The following is an 18002-nucleotide window of genomic DNA, read 5'->3' on the forward strand; positions in this document are numbered from 1 at the left end:
TTTAAACATAGTGATATATTTTAAATACACATATATGATCTTGTTACAATAATTTTTGCAGTTCCTAACTGGCTTCCAATTATTTACAGAATAAAGCCCTACCTTCTTAGGAGGATATATATAGTTTTTAATGATTTGGCCCCTTGCCAGATCTCCAGTCTTACTGTCTGTTCCCCCTTTTTACTTTTTTAATACTAAATTTCTTATAGTTCTCCAAATACACAAAGAAAAAACCAGGCTTTTCTACTCCTTCAGGCTGTTATACCCATTCAGGTTTTGGCATAATTGAGCTATGTGTTGTTGTAGCACTGAGGTTCCCACCTTCTCGCTGGCTGTTGGCCGGTGTTGCTCTTACCTCCTACAGGCTGTTCTCAGATCCTGACCACATGGCCCCCTCAAAAAATTGCAGTTTTCTCCCTCAAAGCCAGCAGACAAATCTCACTCCTTTGTGCTATGACGGTCTTACATGGTGTGACCTAATCCAGGGAATGACTCTGCTATAAGTATCTCCCACACTCAAGGAATTAGGATTATACAAAATGTACACCAGGAATCTTGGGGACCATCTTAGAATTCTGCTTACCATAGGTAAATATAGATTTCTCTGTGAAAACTTTTATGATTAAAAAAACCCTCAATAATTAGAAATTTTACAGGAATGCATCTTCCCGTGTATCTGCTATTATCCACTCTGCTGGTTACTCAGTGGGCTCTTTCAATCTGGCAGCTCATGCTTCTTCAGTTGTGGGAAACTTTTGTGTGTATTTCAGTGATGATTTCTTCCCTTCTGTTTTCTCCCTTCTCTCTTTCTGGGACTCCTATTTGAATGTTGGACCCCTTGAACTAGTCCCTCAATTTTATCTTTTCTATTATCCATCTGTCTTTTGCTATACTTTCTGGCAGATTTATTCAACTGTATTTTTCATTTCTTTATGGATAGTCAATCTTCCCATCCTTTTGAGCTTATCAGTGGTGGTTTTCTGAACCTTCTTCTGAATAGTCTGTTTCCTCCACGTTACTTGTTTTTCTGTTTGTTCTGGTCTCTGTCTTTCATGTTAGAGGCTTTCCTTAGATGCTTGTTACTCCTTGTTCATGATTTAGAATCTGAAACTAAAAAAGCTGATTGGAAATTCTGAGGCTGTAGATCGCACTTGTTAGCTCTGAGCTCCGTAGGGTGATTGGATCTGGGCTGCTTTCTGGTGAACCTCAATGTCGGTAGCTTTAGACTTTTTCTTGTGGTTACTCAAGGTCCCCAGAAAAGGAACTTCCAGTTTTCTGCTGGTGTACAGAAGTCTGGCTGCTAGCATACTGGAAACTGAGTGGGAAAGGGCTTAAAGGAGTCTCAGCATTTGGGTACTCAATCCCCCTGCTTTGGGTATGGTATTCCCACTCTCAGCTGTTCCTGCAGTCCGGCCAGATTTCTTCTGGTGTGAGGGAGGGATCTAAGTTCATGGAGTTGGGGAGGGGAATCTAGGGATCTAATGCTTCCTCAAAAGTTTTACCTGTTCCTCCTTATTTTGGAGCCTTCCTGCCATTCCCCTTCCAATATTTCTCTCCCAGTTCCAGAGACGCCAGGCAGTGACAGTTCCTGAGCAATTTTAGGATTCTGCAGTTAAAGTGAAATTGTCTCTTAGCTTTTCCTCTCTCATGGCTTTAGGGTTTTGTTCTCCAGCTTCCAAAATTTTGCTGCCTTTTCTCTTTTCCTTTCTTCACATATGCATGTTTATCTCTTTTGAAAAATCCTACTGCTCTAGTTGTGCTGGGATTTCTGGAGGGGGTGAAATTAGATGTGTATATTCAAGCTGATGTCAACTCAGATGTTCCTCATTGTTCCGTAATATGTCATTATATGTTAAATTCTTATGTGTCAGTATTTGTTCCTTAGTTATCTGTTCTGTTTTGTTTCAAATATCTCTCTCTTTATTTATCAGTACCACAGGTTTTTTATTGGTTTTTTTTGTTTGTTTCTTTATAATATCCTTATCCTTTATGGTTGTAAATTTCTGTTTAACTCCTTGTAAAATTTGTTAGTTTCATAATGCTTAAACTATACAGGTACACTGGGAGCATTAAACTTAGAAAATCATGAGACCATTTCTGTTAATGTTAATGGATTTATTTCACAGACTTGTTTTTTCGCTCGTCTTATTGATAAGAATTAGCAGCGTTTAAATCCAAATGTTGGAACATTATTATCACATAGTAAAGACGTTTTGTTCTTTTTCTAAATGAAGACTGAAGTTGCTGAAGATCCTCAACAAGTTTCAACTGTTCATCTTCAACTAGGATTACCACTGGTTTTTATTGTTAGTCAACAAGCTACATATGAAGCTGATAGAACAACTGCAGAATGGGTTGCTTGGCGTCTTCTGGGAAAAGCAGGAGTTCTGCTCCTGTTAAGGTATTTTAAATATAAAGTAGTCACTATACTGTATTTAGCAGAACACTAATATTTTTCTTATATGGCAATCTGTTCACTTATAAATAAAATCAGATCTCTAATGGACTCTAATATAGTTAAAACCAGTTGCTGAGCTAAAGTCTTGAATTATCAGCTTGATTAATATTTAGACCTTTAAACTTTGCTAAATGAAGCTGTAGATTAAGACAGAGGGTAGAAAATCTGATCTGTGTTTATGTGTAAAATTTCTCAGACTCACTAAATTGTAATCTTTCTTCATAAACATTTTTTAGTATAAGAACTTACAGCTCTATTTTAGATTGACATCCTGGATGACTATTATTCTTGAGATTAACAACATAAAACATTTATTTCCATTTTGAAAAAGGGACTCTTTGGAAGTGGACTTTCCTCAGAATGCTAATGTGGTCTTCAAAAGAGCAGAAGAGGTTAGTCATTTTATATATTGGTCTACAGTGTCTGCTTATTTAATACATGCGGTCCTAAAGTAACATACACTTATTATAGGAAAATTCTGTGAATTGCCACTATTCAAAGATAATTGCTGTTAACATTTTGGTGTGTTTTTTTCATCTGTTACTCTGTCTCTCCGTGTGTGTGTGTGTTTATTTAAATATATATGTATTCTTTATTAATTTTTTTTGAATGCCAAGTGTCTCCTGTACTCTTTTATTATCATCATAGTCTTTGCATCAAGATACATAGCAATGATAGCAGGTTTCTTTTTAAAGCTTAGTATTAAATATTAAATATCTTTCCCCACTTTAATTTTACATTACTCTGCCAAGAAAAAAATTAAAACTCAAGTTACCTGAAGCCTGGACACACTTCCATGATTAGCCGGGCTGTGTAAAAGTTGGTGGCTTTGTTCTTCCTGCTGTGTGAGCAGGTCCAGGCCCTCAAAAGATGGACGAGGTTATCATTGTTTTTCAAAAGTGTGCTACAAAAACGGATGGCCTGTTATAAGCCAGGTTACAAAGTCAAAACGTGGGTGAGGGAGGGACAGTTTCTTCTGGAAACAGAATTTCTGAAGAGTCCCAGTCCATCATTTTTCCCCAGAATGGCTGGAGGGGGCGTAAAATCTCAACATGAGTTTCAAAGCCCCATCTCTGTGAGGGGACAGAAGTTGCCTTACTGAGGAGGGCGCGGCTCAGTGGTGAGGCGGCCACGTCTGCCCATCCCCACTGCTCTCAGCGAGGGAAAGGAGAGTTTATTGCCCAGGAGTGTGAAGTGGGCTGAAGATCGGTTGGTACTGAATTCTCTAAGAGGTTTCTTCTAGAAACAGACAACTCAGACCCTTGCTCTCACTTTAGCAAAGAAGTTATTTTAAAAGCACTTGGAAAGTTCCTCCTACGCCCTTGCAGGGCGGCTCAGAGGAGGGAGTCGTCAGTACAGCCCCCTTCCAGGCCATATCGGAACTCCTGAAAGTTGGAGACCCCGTAGCAGTGGACGAAGGTGGCTGCTACCACCAGGACGTGGAAGATCTGATGAGACTAGAACCACATGTCGGATTTTCCAGGGAAGAAGTGCTCGGGAATCCGTGCGGCATAAAGGCCAGCTCTGGTGATGTACATCACAGCCATGAGGAAGAACCAGCCCATCTGGCCCACCGTGGTGGCCTTGACGAAGCCCTCCACGATTGTAAAGTGCATGGTGGGCACGATGCCGCTCAAGCCAAGCCCCAGGAACACCCCTGCTCTTGTCTGCTGGTGCTTAGGAGTGGCAAGCCGGTGCCACTGCACCACAATGATGGCAGAGGTGCCCACGCTGGAGAGGTAGATGAGCCATGGCTGTGGGGAGCAGTAGAAGGAGTAACAGAGCCAGGGGACAAAGCTCCCCCGTAATCAGCAGGGCAATCCCTGAATAATCCAGTTGGGAGAAGGTCTGAGAGACCTTCTCTGAGTGATAATAGACAGTGTGAAAGAGCCAGGAGAAGCTGAGGCAGAGCAGCACGCCCAGGAAGAACATCCCGAGCACCACCTTCTCCTGAAGAGGGGTCATGAAGTACGTGTTTGGTCTCAGCATGGTCAGGATTCCCAGAAAGTGAAACGTCACAAAACCAAGCAGGTGGGTCCAGAAGTTGCCCGTCTCCATGTGGATGCGGAAGATGCTCTTGAAGCAGGCCCGGAAGGAGGGCATGGGCGGCCTGTGGCCGTGCAGCAGGTAGTCGTTGTCCTTCAGCCAGTTGGGGAGCACGTTGTGCGGATGACCCTCCAGTGCCCCTCCCAGACCTTATGCACAAACTCCTCCATCTTCTCCGTGGCATGGTGGGCTTGCAGGGGAAGTGTCAGCACCCACCCCTCCTCCTCCTCTTCCTGAGGCACTGGGCATGCCTGCTCTTCTTCAGCTTTGCTTGGGCTGGCGATGCCCTGCTTGCCTAGCTCCTCTAGCAGGGGGCCCAGCTCAGCCAGCTCTGCTGTGTCAGCTTCCCTGTTCCCGGCAGGAGGCCCCACTGCCCTGGGCCACCACAGGTCCTTTGTGAGAAGACATCTGGCTGGTACCTCAATGCCCTGTGGCTTCAGCTTGGGGAAAGGGTGGGGTCTCTAGGGCCCAGGGAGCAAAGAGTTCCCTGTGATGGAAGACAGGCGGGCGGTGGGCTCTGCTCGGGGCCGCGGACCCCGCGCTACATCCCGCGGCACTGGAGGCGGCCTGTGGCCAAGTGGTGTGAATCTTCTGCCTATATATATATTGTAAAGAAATTTAGGATCATGCTATATATCCTGCTTTTCACGTACAGTTATATTTCATTACACTATTACAACAGTGTAATATTCAAACATTACACTGTTTTGGACATCTCTGATTCTTTCCTTTTGCTAAATTTCTGGAAGTAAGTTTTATTAAAGGAAATGGGAATTTTTAAGACTTTTAAAATGCATTGTCAAATTTCCCTCCAGAAGGGTTATACTTTTACCAGCAGGGTTTGGAATTTCTTGTTTCTCATACATCTTTGCCAGTACTGAACAGTAATCTTAAAAAAAAAAATCATTTCTATACACAAAAAAAGTTTCAGTATTAATTTGCATGTCTTTGATAACTTTGACTAGTTAGGTCATTTGTATTTCCTCTGTAAATTTCTGTCAATGTCCCTTTTTCCTTAAATTGTTCTTAATTAAGAACTCTTTAATTCTGAACATCTTGTAAATATTATATACATATGCTAAAAAATTATTGATATGTTTATGAACTGCCAGACAGTTTAAACTTAAATTCCCTTGCATAAGTCTGTGATAGGAATACTGGGCTAAAGAGTCAGAAGACTTGGATTCTGTTCCTGCTAGTTCTGGGTCCAGATAACTGAATTAACTTCTTCAAGCTCAGATTTTTCATTTGTGAAATAGTCGTAAAACCTCCCCTTCTAACTTACAAGAAGTTTTATGAGACCCAATAGGAAAATACTTTGAGAACTGTAGTATTGTTCAAATGTGTACACTGTGGGGCTAGTATGCTTTGCTTTTTGACCAGGTAATGGAAAGAATACTTTCTGAAGCTATTTTTTTTTACTATTAGGTAAAGACCCCTAAGTAAGAAATTACTTAATTTGTCATCGGGAAATAGGTTTTGTAGAAGAATTAAAGTTCATGCTGTTGTCCCAGTGCATATAAAAGTTATATATATACTATACTGTAGTCTAGTAAGTGTGCCATAGCATTATGTCTAAAAAAACAATGTATATGCCTTAATTTAAAAATTCCTTATTGCTAAAAAAATGCTAACCATCATCTGAGCCTTCAGTGAGTTGTCATCTTTTTGCTTGTGGAGAGTCCCGCCTTGATGTTGACGTGGCTGCTGACCGACCAGGGCAGTGGCTGCGGCGGTTTCTTAAGATCAGACGACAGTGAAGTTTGCCCCGTTGATCGACTCTTCCTTTCCTGAAAGATTTCTCTGTAGTATGCTACAGAGCAATGCTGTTGGTAGAATTTTACCCAGAGTAGAACGTCTTTCACAATTGGAATCAATCCTCTCAGACCCTGCTGCTGCTTTATCAACTTAGTTTTTGTAATATTCTCAATCCTTTGTTGTCGTTTCAACAGTCTTCACAGCATCTTCACCAGCAGTGGATTCCATCTCAAGAAACCACTTTCTTTGCTCATCCATAAGAAGCAACTCCTCATCCCTTCAAGTTTTATCATGAGGTTGCAGCAGGGATAATTTACTAAAATAATCCAGTGGCCTAAAATTTCATGTTTTAAAAATGTTTTGGTTGAGGCTTAGTGAAAGAAATTTTAATGGAATAATTTCAATGGAATAGAATTTGGTATTCTTAAAATACCTAGGGGCAGATAGTATTTTTATGTTTATGGCTAAACAGGCAATTAAACTTTTTAGTGGAATTTTTTTAGATGAAGTATTATTCTGAATATTTCTGTAGAATACAAAATAATTTTGTCTCTGTTTGCAATAAAATTGTATATATTTTTATACCTCAATTGTATTGAGGTAGGAGTTACTGTTATATGTAAAATGCTTCAGATGTCAGTGTAATGTGATTGTGACAAGAAGCAAGCGAGACTTGCAGTTCTTTTTTGCCCTCTTTTTCAGTAGCACACACTATCTTTCTATAACGTATACTTTGGATGCTTTTAATAGTGATCGTGGAGTTAATTTACCTTTTTTAAAAAAAATATTAAAATTGAGGTTCAGAGGTTTAGTTTCATTTCATTTTAGTATCAAACAAGTAAAACATTTTTGTATTAAAATGCTTTGTTATATTTTAGTCATATCTTTTAAAATTAATGTATTTCTAGGGAGTGCCAGTGGAATTTTTGGTGTTAAATAATATTGATTTAATCGTATCCCGTGTGGAAAGTAGTATGCACATTGAGGAAATGCACGAAGATGAAGACAATGACATTGAAGGTCCAGATATGGGTAATATGTTTTTTTGATGATCATGCTCCCCTCCCATTTATGCCCAACATCCTTAAGGTCAGTGAAATTTCAGTGAATTAACTGTCACATTCAAGAATGTGAAGAGGCCTGAAGAAATTAATTTTGAATTTCATTTTAGCAACTTGATGAGGTGTAAAGATATAAGGATGCTCTATTTTGTTTAGTGCGATACCTTTCATTGTTACATGTCAGGCTTCTAGCTTTCCACAAGTGTGTCTTTATCCTCCACATCAGTTCTTTCAGCCCTACTGGTCTACTCCATGTTTAAAAAGGACCCAGGAGCCACAGTATGATATTTTATTTTTATTATTCCTATTAGGATATGAAATTCTGATAAATATAGTTGTATTTGTAGTTGTAAATGAATCCAATTGTTAGCAGTATAGGGAGTAAATTTTGATAACATTTTAATAATTCTTTTTAATATGTTATTTCTGTTTTTCTTTTTATTGCTTACATTTTTGAAGTATTCTATAGTTTTCAAGGCTATTTCCCACTCATTATTTACTTTGATAGCTGTCCTCTGAGTTAGCTGAGGTCACCTTCGTTTTGTAGAGGAAAAAATCTGTGTTTTAGCTCAGTTAAGTGATCTGCCCAATGTCACACAAATGGCATGTGGAGCATTCTGACTTGAAATCTTACTTACGATCATTATCATTCCTAGTACTTCTTTTATAACATCAGTCCTATTCTGAAATTGCTTATTTACTTTTCTCTCTATTGGTCTATAAAATTTCTAAGGCAGGGATTATGTCTTGTGCATTCTTGTATCCCATTTAGCAAATACTTGAATTTTTATATAGTACTATTATCATGAGTCCCATTTAGTAAACACTTTTTAAATAATTAATTAATTTATTTATTTTTGGCTGTGTTGGGTCTTTGTTGCTGTGCGTGGGCTTTCTCTAGTTGCAGCGAGCGGGAGCTACTCTTCGTTGCAGTGCGCGGGTTTCTCATTGTGGTGGCTTCTCTTGTTGTGGACCATGGGTTCTAGGTGTGCAGGCTCAGTAGTTGTGGCTCGCAGGCTCAGTAGTTGTGGCACACGGGCTTAGTTGCTCTGCGGCACGTGGGATCTTCCCAGACCAGGGCTCGAACCCGTGTCCCCTGCACTGGCAGGTGGATTCTTAAACACTGCGCCACCAGGGAAGTCCCGTAAATACTTTTTATATAGTCCTATTATCATGAGTCCCAAGATGGAAGTAATTTACATATTGTTTTCATGAGGTCCCTTTATTATTAGGATCAACATCTATATTATACATTTAATAAGGGCTCTGAGCTTTAACTGTTACTGGTGACCAGCTTCTTGGTTTGAGCACTGCTCTAGTTTTTTTCTGATATACAGAGGTTAGAATTGCTCGTGATTTAAGCCAGAGTTCTTCTCCGTAGCATCGTCATTGTATAGGCAGATCTGTGTTCTGCTCTCTTGCTCCCTGCTTTATTCCTATCATGGTTCATATATTCTTCAGAGTCAGAGGAATTATCTGTCAATTTAATAAGATTCCTGTCCTCAGTGGTAGTTGCCTGTTTCAAAATTTCATTGTTGCCATGTCCCCTGTTTTACTTCCTGATTCTCTGGCTTTAGTTTGCCCTCTGGTGCTGCCTTCTCTTTTTTTCTAACTCTCCCCTATCTTCTCTCCTCAGCCCAGTTCTCATGTTTCTTAAACAGCTTTCTTTTTTTGCTTTGTAGTGGAATTTTTTGCTTTGTTTTGTTTTTTTGGGTTTTTTTTTTTGGTCTTAACTTCCTATGTTTGTAATCCATACTGACCCATAATATAGTTTGATGTCGTGCCCATATACACAGTTTCCTTCTCATTTTCATTTCATTCCCATTTATATGAGACATGGATGAGGGTTTGGAAAGAGTTTGTTACCATGTAAGAGCGGAATATAAAGAAAAATGCCCTTCAAAGGAAATGGGCACAAGATGAATCAGAATTAAATGGACTGAGGTCTCCAAAAGGAGAGTATGAAAAAAAATAACAAACATGTGTGGCTAAAGAGAGTGTGTGTGTATATATATATATATACATACTATATATATATATATATATATATATATATATATGAATTGGTGAAAGTTTGAGCTGAGGAATAAATAAATTTATAAATTATAAATTTATAAATGAGGGTGGCTTATTAAGAGAATGGGGAAGCAAGAAGGAGGTGTTTGGACAAGAGAAGAGAAGAAAGGATGGATTGGGAAATAAGAATGGACTGGCAGGAAAATGAAAATACATGAATAATAAGAAAAAAATACAGTAAATTGGCCTTTATCAATTTTGGTATTGAGGGCATAACTTTTAGTGCCATAGAATGTGGTATTTAAAAGTACCTTAAAATTAATAGTCGAACTCTTATGTGTCACAGGTTTGAATATTGAGACACAGAGTTATATAATTGACTAGAGTTACACAGCTAAAAATTGCCAATATGGTACTGAAATCCAGACCTAGTATTTTATTTTATAGTATTAGCAATCATATGGAAAATAATAATTTAGTTTTCTGAATGCATTGCCTTTCTCACTTCCTCCCTTCCTTTCTTTTTAATATCTTGTTACAGAGAATTATAAACTTACCATAAAGTAGACAGCATAATAGAACAAATCTCCAGGTACCCATTACCTGGCCTCGCCCAGCCACCATCAGTTTATGGCTAATCCTATTCCAATCACTGCCCTCCCTTTATTATTTTGCAGCAAATTCCAAACATACAAATTCATCCATAAATATTTCCCTGTGTATTTCAGAAATATAAGGATTCTCCTTTTAAAATTAACATAATTAATGCTATTACTACATTTACAAAGTTAACAATAATTCTTAATATCAGAGAGTCAGTGTTCAGATTTCAACTTCCTCATGATTTTTCATGCCACTGTTGCTTTGTACATGCTGTCCCTTTTACTCCATATGCCTCTACTGCCTGCCTAAGTTTTATTTTTCTTTTAATGTTCATCTTGTGTCAACTCTTCTAGGAAGCTTGTCTCTCTTATCAAGTTAGATGTCCCTCCAGTGTTATCATACAATCTATATAAATTCCAATAGGATATTTGTGAATTCATAATGTGTTTTTTATTTTTTTACCACATACTTTGATGGATGGATGAATGGGTGGGTGGATGGGTCTATCTGTCTATCTTAATGAAAAGTTTCTTTTTTTAAGATTTAATTGACATGTAACATGTTAGTTTTAGTTGAACACCATAGTGATTCAATATTTCTATATATTGTGGTTAATGAAAGTTTTTTACATATTCAGAATCCACCCTTAACTCAATACACTTAGAATAAAATTCAAAATTCTTGGCTTATATGGCCTCTTATAATCCAGCTACTGTCTAGCCTAGAGTTTTCTCATGTTATTTCTTCAGGCCATCTTGTTTTAGTCAAATTTGCCTTCCCTCAGTACCTAGAATATGCTTAGCTCTTATTTCTCAGAGCTTTGCATGTGTTTTCCCTTTGCCTAAAACATCCTTTTATTGATTCTCTATCTGGTGGACTTTGGATCTCCCAATCTAAATCTCCTTGTTAAAATCTCTCACTATGTATTTTACCTTTCCTCTTAAACTGATCACATTTATAGTTATATATTTATTTAGTGACCAGTTTATTGACTGACTTTTCCATAGATAGAGGCTCTAAGTGGTCAAGGACTATGTCTGTTTTGTTTACCACTTTCCTTAGTGTCTGTCACAGTGCTTGGCATGTAGTAGAAGCTAAAGAAACACTGTCAAATATGTATGGTAGGACTTTTTTGGCTTATAAATTAATATGTTGATTAGAAATAAAAGAGCAATATTTATATTATTTCTTGACAAGTTTAACGCCTTTTGGAATTGACTAAAACTTGACAATTTCTGGGTCAGGAAGCATCTGAGAGTCATTTAAGATAGGAAGCCAGACAACTGGAAAGTTTTCTAAATATCATGCATTTTAAATATTAAGATTGTATGAATTCAAAAGTTTTTATAAAATACCAAATTTTCACATGCTTGCCTGGGAGAAGAGCTTAAATTTTTTTAATTATACATTTATATTTATATTAATTCCTCTTCAAACATTTTAGATATTCAAGATGATGAAGTGGCAGAAACTGTTTACAGAGACAGGAAGAGACAGTTACCTTTGGAACTCGCAGTGGAACTAACAGAAGAGACATTTAATGCGACAGTAACAGCTTCTGACAGCATAGTGCTTTTCTATGCTGGTTGTGAGTATGAGCCTTTAGAGGTGACTACTATATTGCATATTAGGGCATTTAAATAGGCAGACTTTATTTTTGCATTCTGTTATTGCACATTTTAAAGTGACATAATTTTCATATGTTCCACACTTTGAAATATTTACTTCTAGCGGATTCTGGGGTTGTAAAACTGATTATATATATCTGACTTACAAATTGAAGGTTCATGATTAAACTAGATGTTAAGCTTACTAATTTAGAAAAATTATTGTTATTCAAGCTAATGACTGATTAACAGTTATTATAGATTTATAGGCACTATATTGCTTTTATCTTCAAACAATAGCTGTTCAAGTATACTCCTTGCAGTATGAACGTAGAAACCCTCTTAAATGTTTGAACAATATTGACTACTGCATACTAGGATATTTCTTACTAATAAATAACAATTTGGGGAAACCCCATAAATCTATATGTTTGTTATATATAAGTATGGATGCTTTAGAGCAGGGGTCCCCAACCCCCGGGCCATGGACGCGTACTGGTCTGTGGCCTGTTAGGAACCGGGCCACACAGCAGGAGGTGAGCAGCAGGCAAGCCAGCAAAACTTCATCTGTATTTATAGCCGCTCCCCATTGCTCGCATTACTGCCTGAGCTCTGCCTCCTGTCAGCATTGTGGTGAGTCGTATAATTATTTCATTATATATTACAATGTAATAATAAGGGAAATAAAATGCACAATAAATGTAATGTGCTTGAATCATCCTGAAACCATCCCCTCACCCTCCAGTCCGTGGAAAAATTGTCTTCCACGAAACCAGTCCCTGGTGCCAAAAAGGTTGGGGACCACTGCTTTAAAGATATGTACATTGTAATATCTGTTTAATTTTTTATTTTAACGTAGGGCAGGCAGTATCCATGGCATTTCTGCAGTCCTACATCGATGTGGCAATTAAGTTGAAAGGTATACTGTGGTATGCATGCTTACTTTCCTGATTTTGAGCCATAGCTATTTGTATAACTGTGTCATGCTAAAGATGTAGAAACCCATGTAAAATTTCAGGTTATTATGTTTGTGTCTCCAAGGTTAATAAGTTAATGAACCATGAGTTTCAGAACTCTCAGAAGCATTCACTTTGATTGTCTTCATAAAACTGTCTTGTAGCTACATAGTTAATCCAGTAATCTTTTTGGCTGAATTCAGTCATTCAGCAAACATTTATTGAGTGCCTACTCTGTGCCAGTTACTGTTAAATACTATTAAATATATACTAAATACTATATATACTAAATACTACTAAATAAAATTTTGATAGATAAGACCACATCCTAATGAAGGAACTAAGATACCAGTGTTCTTGAAGCTATACAGTTAGGATATTTTTTAATAGCCAGGATCTTTTTATTTTAACTATTCTATGAAACCTGATTCAGTGGTAGACAAATAAGAATCCAAGGAATGAACTCAAAATGTCTATGTCACCATCCCAGCAAAGAAAAAAGGAGGCGTAGGGAGGCCTCTTAGCATTAGTAAGAGACAGATAGTGTTGGCTTAGGTTAAGTATAATGTTTTGTAATCACTTGAATAAGACAGAATATATCATGCTTTGTATCTTTAATATGATTTCCTCTACTCTGTTTTTCTTGTTAATAAAAGCTATTATGGCTAAATAGGCTTTTTCTTGGCTACTCCAGGAATGCATCCACCATTTAGTTTTGAGGCACTACCTTATAGGCTCTTTCATTTTTTAGTAAGTTCCTTATGGGTGGAGAGTGTGTCTTATACTCGGCTCACTGGACTTGGTGCATTGCATTACATTACAGAATATCTGGTGTTTAATAATTGTTGAGTAAATGATTAAGCAAATGTAGTAGAGTTTCATAAATTTTGTTTTATTTAGTGGAAAATGTGTACTGGTATACAACTTATATATTGGGGACTTTTGTGAACTCAAGAAATTGATTCCAGAAAGTCAATCCTAAATGCAACATGTTCTATAATGAAAACATCAGAGGTATAAAAACATCAGAGGTATAAAAAATCATTTTTGAACCATTTCTCTTCCATTCATTTCCCAACCACATTTGATCCAACTTTTGATTATTTCATTCCCCAAGTGAAGAGATGATTAAGTCTATAGGTACTGTGATCCCTAACTTTTTTTTTTTTTTTTTTTTTTTGCGGTACATGGGCCTCTCCCTGTTGTGGCCTCTCCCGTTGCGGAGCACAGACTCCGGACGCGCAGGCTCAGCGGCCATGGCTCACGGGCCCAGCTGCTCCGTGGCATGTGGGATCCTCTCGAAACGGGGCACGAACCCATGTCCCCTGCATTGGCAGGCGGACTCTCAACCACTGCACCACCAGGGAAGCCCCTTAACTTTTTTTTTTTTAAAGCAATCTTGTCATTCTCTTTTAGATTCTCCTTTATGGTGGCAATTTATAGACAGATTTAAGTTTCTTCTCTTAGGTTTTCCAGCCTTATTGGTAAATAATTAGAAGAAAGAAAAAGGGGGAAAATATAAACCACAATGAAATAGTAATTGGATAATGTCCCTGAATAATAGAATTATTCCCCCCTCCCCAGCCCATTTGGTTAGATACCAAATGAAAATGGAAAAAGATTCTCTTACTTTCTTCTCTGTTAATGACCAAATAAAGATATGACCCCTCAATGCAAGGACTCTTAGTTGTGTGTGTTTGTAGAATAAAAAAGCAGATAACCAACCCAAGGGCTTGATTCCTTTTTTGATTAGTATGTTCTTTATGAATAACAATCCTGTTAGTAATTAGATATCAGATAAATGGATTGTTTTGGAAGTTCGTGAGGCTTAATATAGAAATGCATACTATATGTAACAATAGTGTTTTGTGTCTGTGGTGAAGCCTATACTGTAATTTTGTAAATTGGGAAAATATTGTAATACTTTGGTCCTTTAGTCCTGTAATCTCTCATGTTGATTTGGGAAAAAGCCACTTTTTATCTCTTAGTACAAGAGGATGGAGAATATTTTATAGTCAGTCACAAGGTGGCAGCAAATGTCAAGTTTTTATAATTACATAGTATCTGTAGCTAAGAGAGTCTGTTTTGCTTTGTTTTTCTTTTAAATTAAGACCCCTATTTGGAATTGCTGCATTGATAAAGTATGTGGAATGTAATACTACAGTCATCTTAGAATATTAGACTATTTCCATTTGAAACATGATTAAGTATTGAAACCATTTTACAGGAAAGAAAATTAAAATGTGATAACTTTAGTATAAGTAGCCTTATAACTTTTAATGATATGTATCAATATTCTTTTTCCAGTTTTAAAGATAACATCAAAGTTTTCAACTTGGACAAAGGAATAATAACATTTTTAGCAGTAGACCCATTGAGGATGCTTATTGAAGGGAAGGAACTACATTTGTAATAACACCATGTTCCATCCTTGGGTGGCAGTACATAATATGATATTGTCTGAACAAGCACCAGTACAAGCACCACTAGATATTTATTGACTAAATGATTAAAATAAAGGATAAGAGAACTTTATAGAGTAGATCCAACTTTACAAGGAATAAGGATTTATTTTTGTTTATATGCACATATAATATTCAGGTATTAATATACTTTAGTGTAAACATTGAAAATTTGTTCATGAAGAAATATCAGGGCACATTTCACAAATTTTTATTGGGCACATAATATGTAACAGACATTGTACTAGGCAGCAGGTTTATAGTGGTGAATAAGACAGACTAGACCCTGCCTATATTATCAAACAGATTGCTAACACTAAATCTAAGGTAGTAAGTTATTGCATCTATGAGATATAATCTAGGATCATTTAAAATGTAAGAAAGAATTTTCAGTATTAAAACTTTTGGCAATAAAATATTAAAATACTGCGTTTCACAAGTTTAGTCATATGGGTAGATAACATCTTAAAGTAGGATATAACCTATATTGATACACAAAGATTCCTTCTTTGATCTAATATTATATTAAAGTTTCCTTTTATTAGAATTTATTCTTTCCTTTCATTAGCTGAGTTGTGTGGTGCTTTGTCATTTGTTTTTTGATATCTCTTCACCTAATTAGTTACACATTTTGGAGGGCCTTGCATATACAGTTGACTTAAACAACACAAGGATTAGGGATGTTGACCCTCCATGCAGTAGAAAATCCAAGAATAACAGATTTGGCCCGCTGTATACATGGTTGCGCCATATCTGAGGTTCCATATCCATGGATTCATCCAACCTTGGAATGTGTAGTACTGTAATATTTACTATTGAAAAAAATCCGCATATAAGTGGACCTGCACAGTTGAAACCTGTGTTATTCAGGTTCAACTGTATTAGTATAGAACAAGTAGAAATTTCTCTTTGGGATTCCACTATGATGTGTTTTCTTGGGCTGAGAAGAAATTATAATATTTTAAATAAATAAATAAGAAATTATAATATTTAGACAGGATGGGTATGTGAAGCCCTAAATGAATTCCATGTGTTAGTTTATTCACACACATATTTAAGGTGTTTCATGTTCAAGGACCACTCTAGGTGCTGGAAAACCAGTGGCAAGGAAAACAGACACAGTCCTTACTCTCAGGGAGCTCTAATTGTACAACAACACAGATGAGTACATAATTACATGATGAGATAGGGAAAAGAGCTTGGTCCTCTAAGAGCATAGGAATCTGATGCAGATCAGGGTGTCAGAGGAGGCTTCCTTGAAGTGGTCACATGTGCAGAGATCTGAAGGGGTGAAAAGACCTGACTGCAGAAACTGGTGGGTGTGGGCTGGTAGCAAAGTAGATTTGAGTTTTGAAAAGATATCTCTAGCTTCAGTGTAGAGGCATATCGAATTCAGGGAGATAAATTAGGAGAAATGATAAATGGTGGCAGTGAAGAGAGAGGGACAGATATAAGAGGTATTTAAAATTCAGGTGGTAAAATTGAAGGGCATGCTGATTGATGTGATTAGACCTGTGGAGTTTAGGAATGGGGAAGTGCAAGAGATGATACTTTGTTTTCTGAGTTATACAAAGATGGCAACATTCACCACTATTCAGAGGAAAGAAACCATATTTGTTTTAGACATCTTGAGTTTGAGGATGTTTCTGTTCAAAGGGAACTAGAGAAGGCAGTAAGAATACATTGGTCTGGAACTTTAAAGGATGAGCCTGGGCCAAAGCTATAAATTTAGGATTCATTAGGTTGTCGATGATTATTGAGATTGTCTAGAAGAGAGGGTAGAAGAAGAAGAGAAAGCAGCTTAAACTGAGCCTTGGGGGAACTCCTGACTCCACTGACAGAAGAGCCTGCAAGAGGGACCAAAAAGGAGCAGCTAGAGAGTCAGGGGTGGGGATGGGAGCCAATAGAGGAAGGTGGTGCAGAAAATCAAGGGAAGAGAGTGTTTCAGCTGGAGTGTTTCATGCTGCTGAGAAGTTGTAATAAGAATGGGATATAGAGGCGGGGTCAAGATGGTGAGGTGGGAAGATGCAGAGATAGCGTCTTCCCACAACTAGGGCGCCTGCTGGCTGCTGATGGGGGACTCTGATCCCCAAGGAGATGGGAGGAACCCCAAAATGAACTGGCAACTTGCAGGATCCTGGTTCACAAGCCTGGGGTCTGGCCGAAGCTCCTGCAGTGGGAACTCCAAGTCAAAACCACTGGACTAACAGAGAACCTCAGATCCCAGGGAATATTCATCAGAGTGAGGTCTCAAGGAGGTCCCCATCTCAGCACCAATTTATAGTAATGATAATAAAGATGATCCAGAATCTCGGAAATAGAATGGAGGCATAGGTTGAGAAAATACAGGAAATGTTCAACAAAGATCTAGAAGAAGTAAAGAACAAACAACAGAGATGAACAACACAATAACGGAAATGAAAAATACACTAGAAGGAATCAATAACAGAATAACGGAGACAGAAGAACGAATAAGTGAGCTGGAAGACAACATGGTGGAAATAACTGCTGAGGAGCAGAAAAAAGAAAATGAAAAGAATTGAAGACAATCTCAGAGACCTCTGGGACAACACGAGATGCACCAACATTCGAATTACTGGGGTCCCAGAAGAAGAAGAGAAAAAGAAAGGGTCTGAGAAAATATTTGAAGAGATTATAGTTGAAAACTTCCCTAACATGGGAAAGGAAATAGTCAATCAAGTCCAGGAAGCACAGAGAGTCCCATACAGGATAAACTCTAGGAAAAACACACCAATACATATATTAAACCAACAAAAATTAAATTCAAAGGAAAAAGTAGCATCAAGGGAAAAACAAAAAATAACATACAAAGGAATCCCCATAAGGTTATCAGCTGATTTTTCAGCGGAAACTCTGCAGGCCAGAAGGGAATGGCAGGATATACTTAAAGTGATGAAAGAGAAAAACCTACAACCAAGATTACTCTACCTAGCAAGGATCTCATTCAGATTTGATGGAGAAGTCAAAAGCTTTTCAGATAAGCAAAAGCTAAGAGAATTCAATACCACCAAGCC

General features: G+C 37.6%; 1 protein-coding gene and 1 pseudogene across 2 annotated transcripts in view; one reads left to right on the forward strand and one right to left on the reverse strand.

Moving 5' to 3' along the window:
• Positions 1 to 18002, forward strand: part of TXNDC16 (thioredoxin domain containing 16) — a 103654-nt gene that overhangs the window by 47190 nt on the left and 38462 nt on the right. Inside the window, exons 8-12 of the mRNA XM_082648867.1 lie at positions 2235 to 2401; positions 2790 to 2850; positions 7171 to 7294; positions 11387 to 11530; positions 12409 to 12468. Coding sequence (XP_082504993.1) covers positions 2235 to 2401; positions 2790 to 2850; positions 7171 to 7294; positions 11387 to 11530; positions 12409 to 12468 — 556 coding nt within the window. The remainder of the gene's footprint in view (positions 1 to 2234; positions 2402 to 2789; positions 2851 to 7170; positions 7295 to 11386; positions 11531 to 12408; positions 12469 to 18002) is intronic.
• LOC309818895 (adiponectin receptor protein 1-like) lies at positions 3793 to 4912 on the reverse strand (annotated as a pseudogene). Its single transcript has one exon. The product of its transcript is annotated as an adiponectin receptor protein 1-like (transcript).

Source organism: Grampus griseus (assembly GCF_964374135.1).
Source record: "Grampus griseus genome assembly, chromosome: 2".
Taxonomy (NCBI): Eukaryota; Metazoa; Chordata; class Mammalia; order Artiodactyla; family Delphinidae; genus Grampus; species Grampus griseus.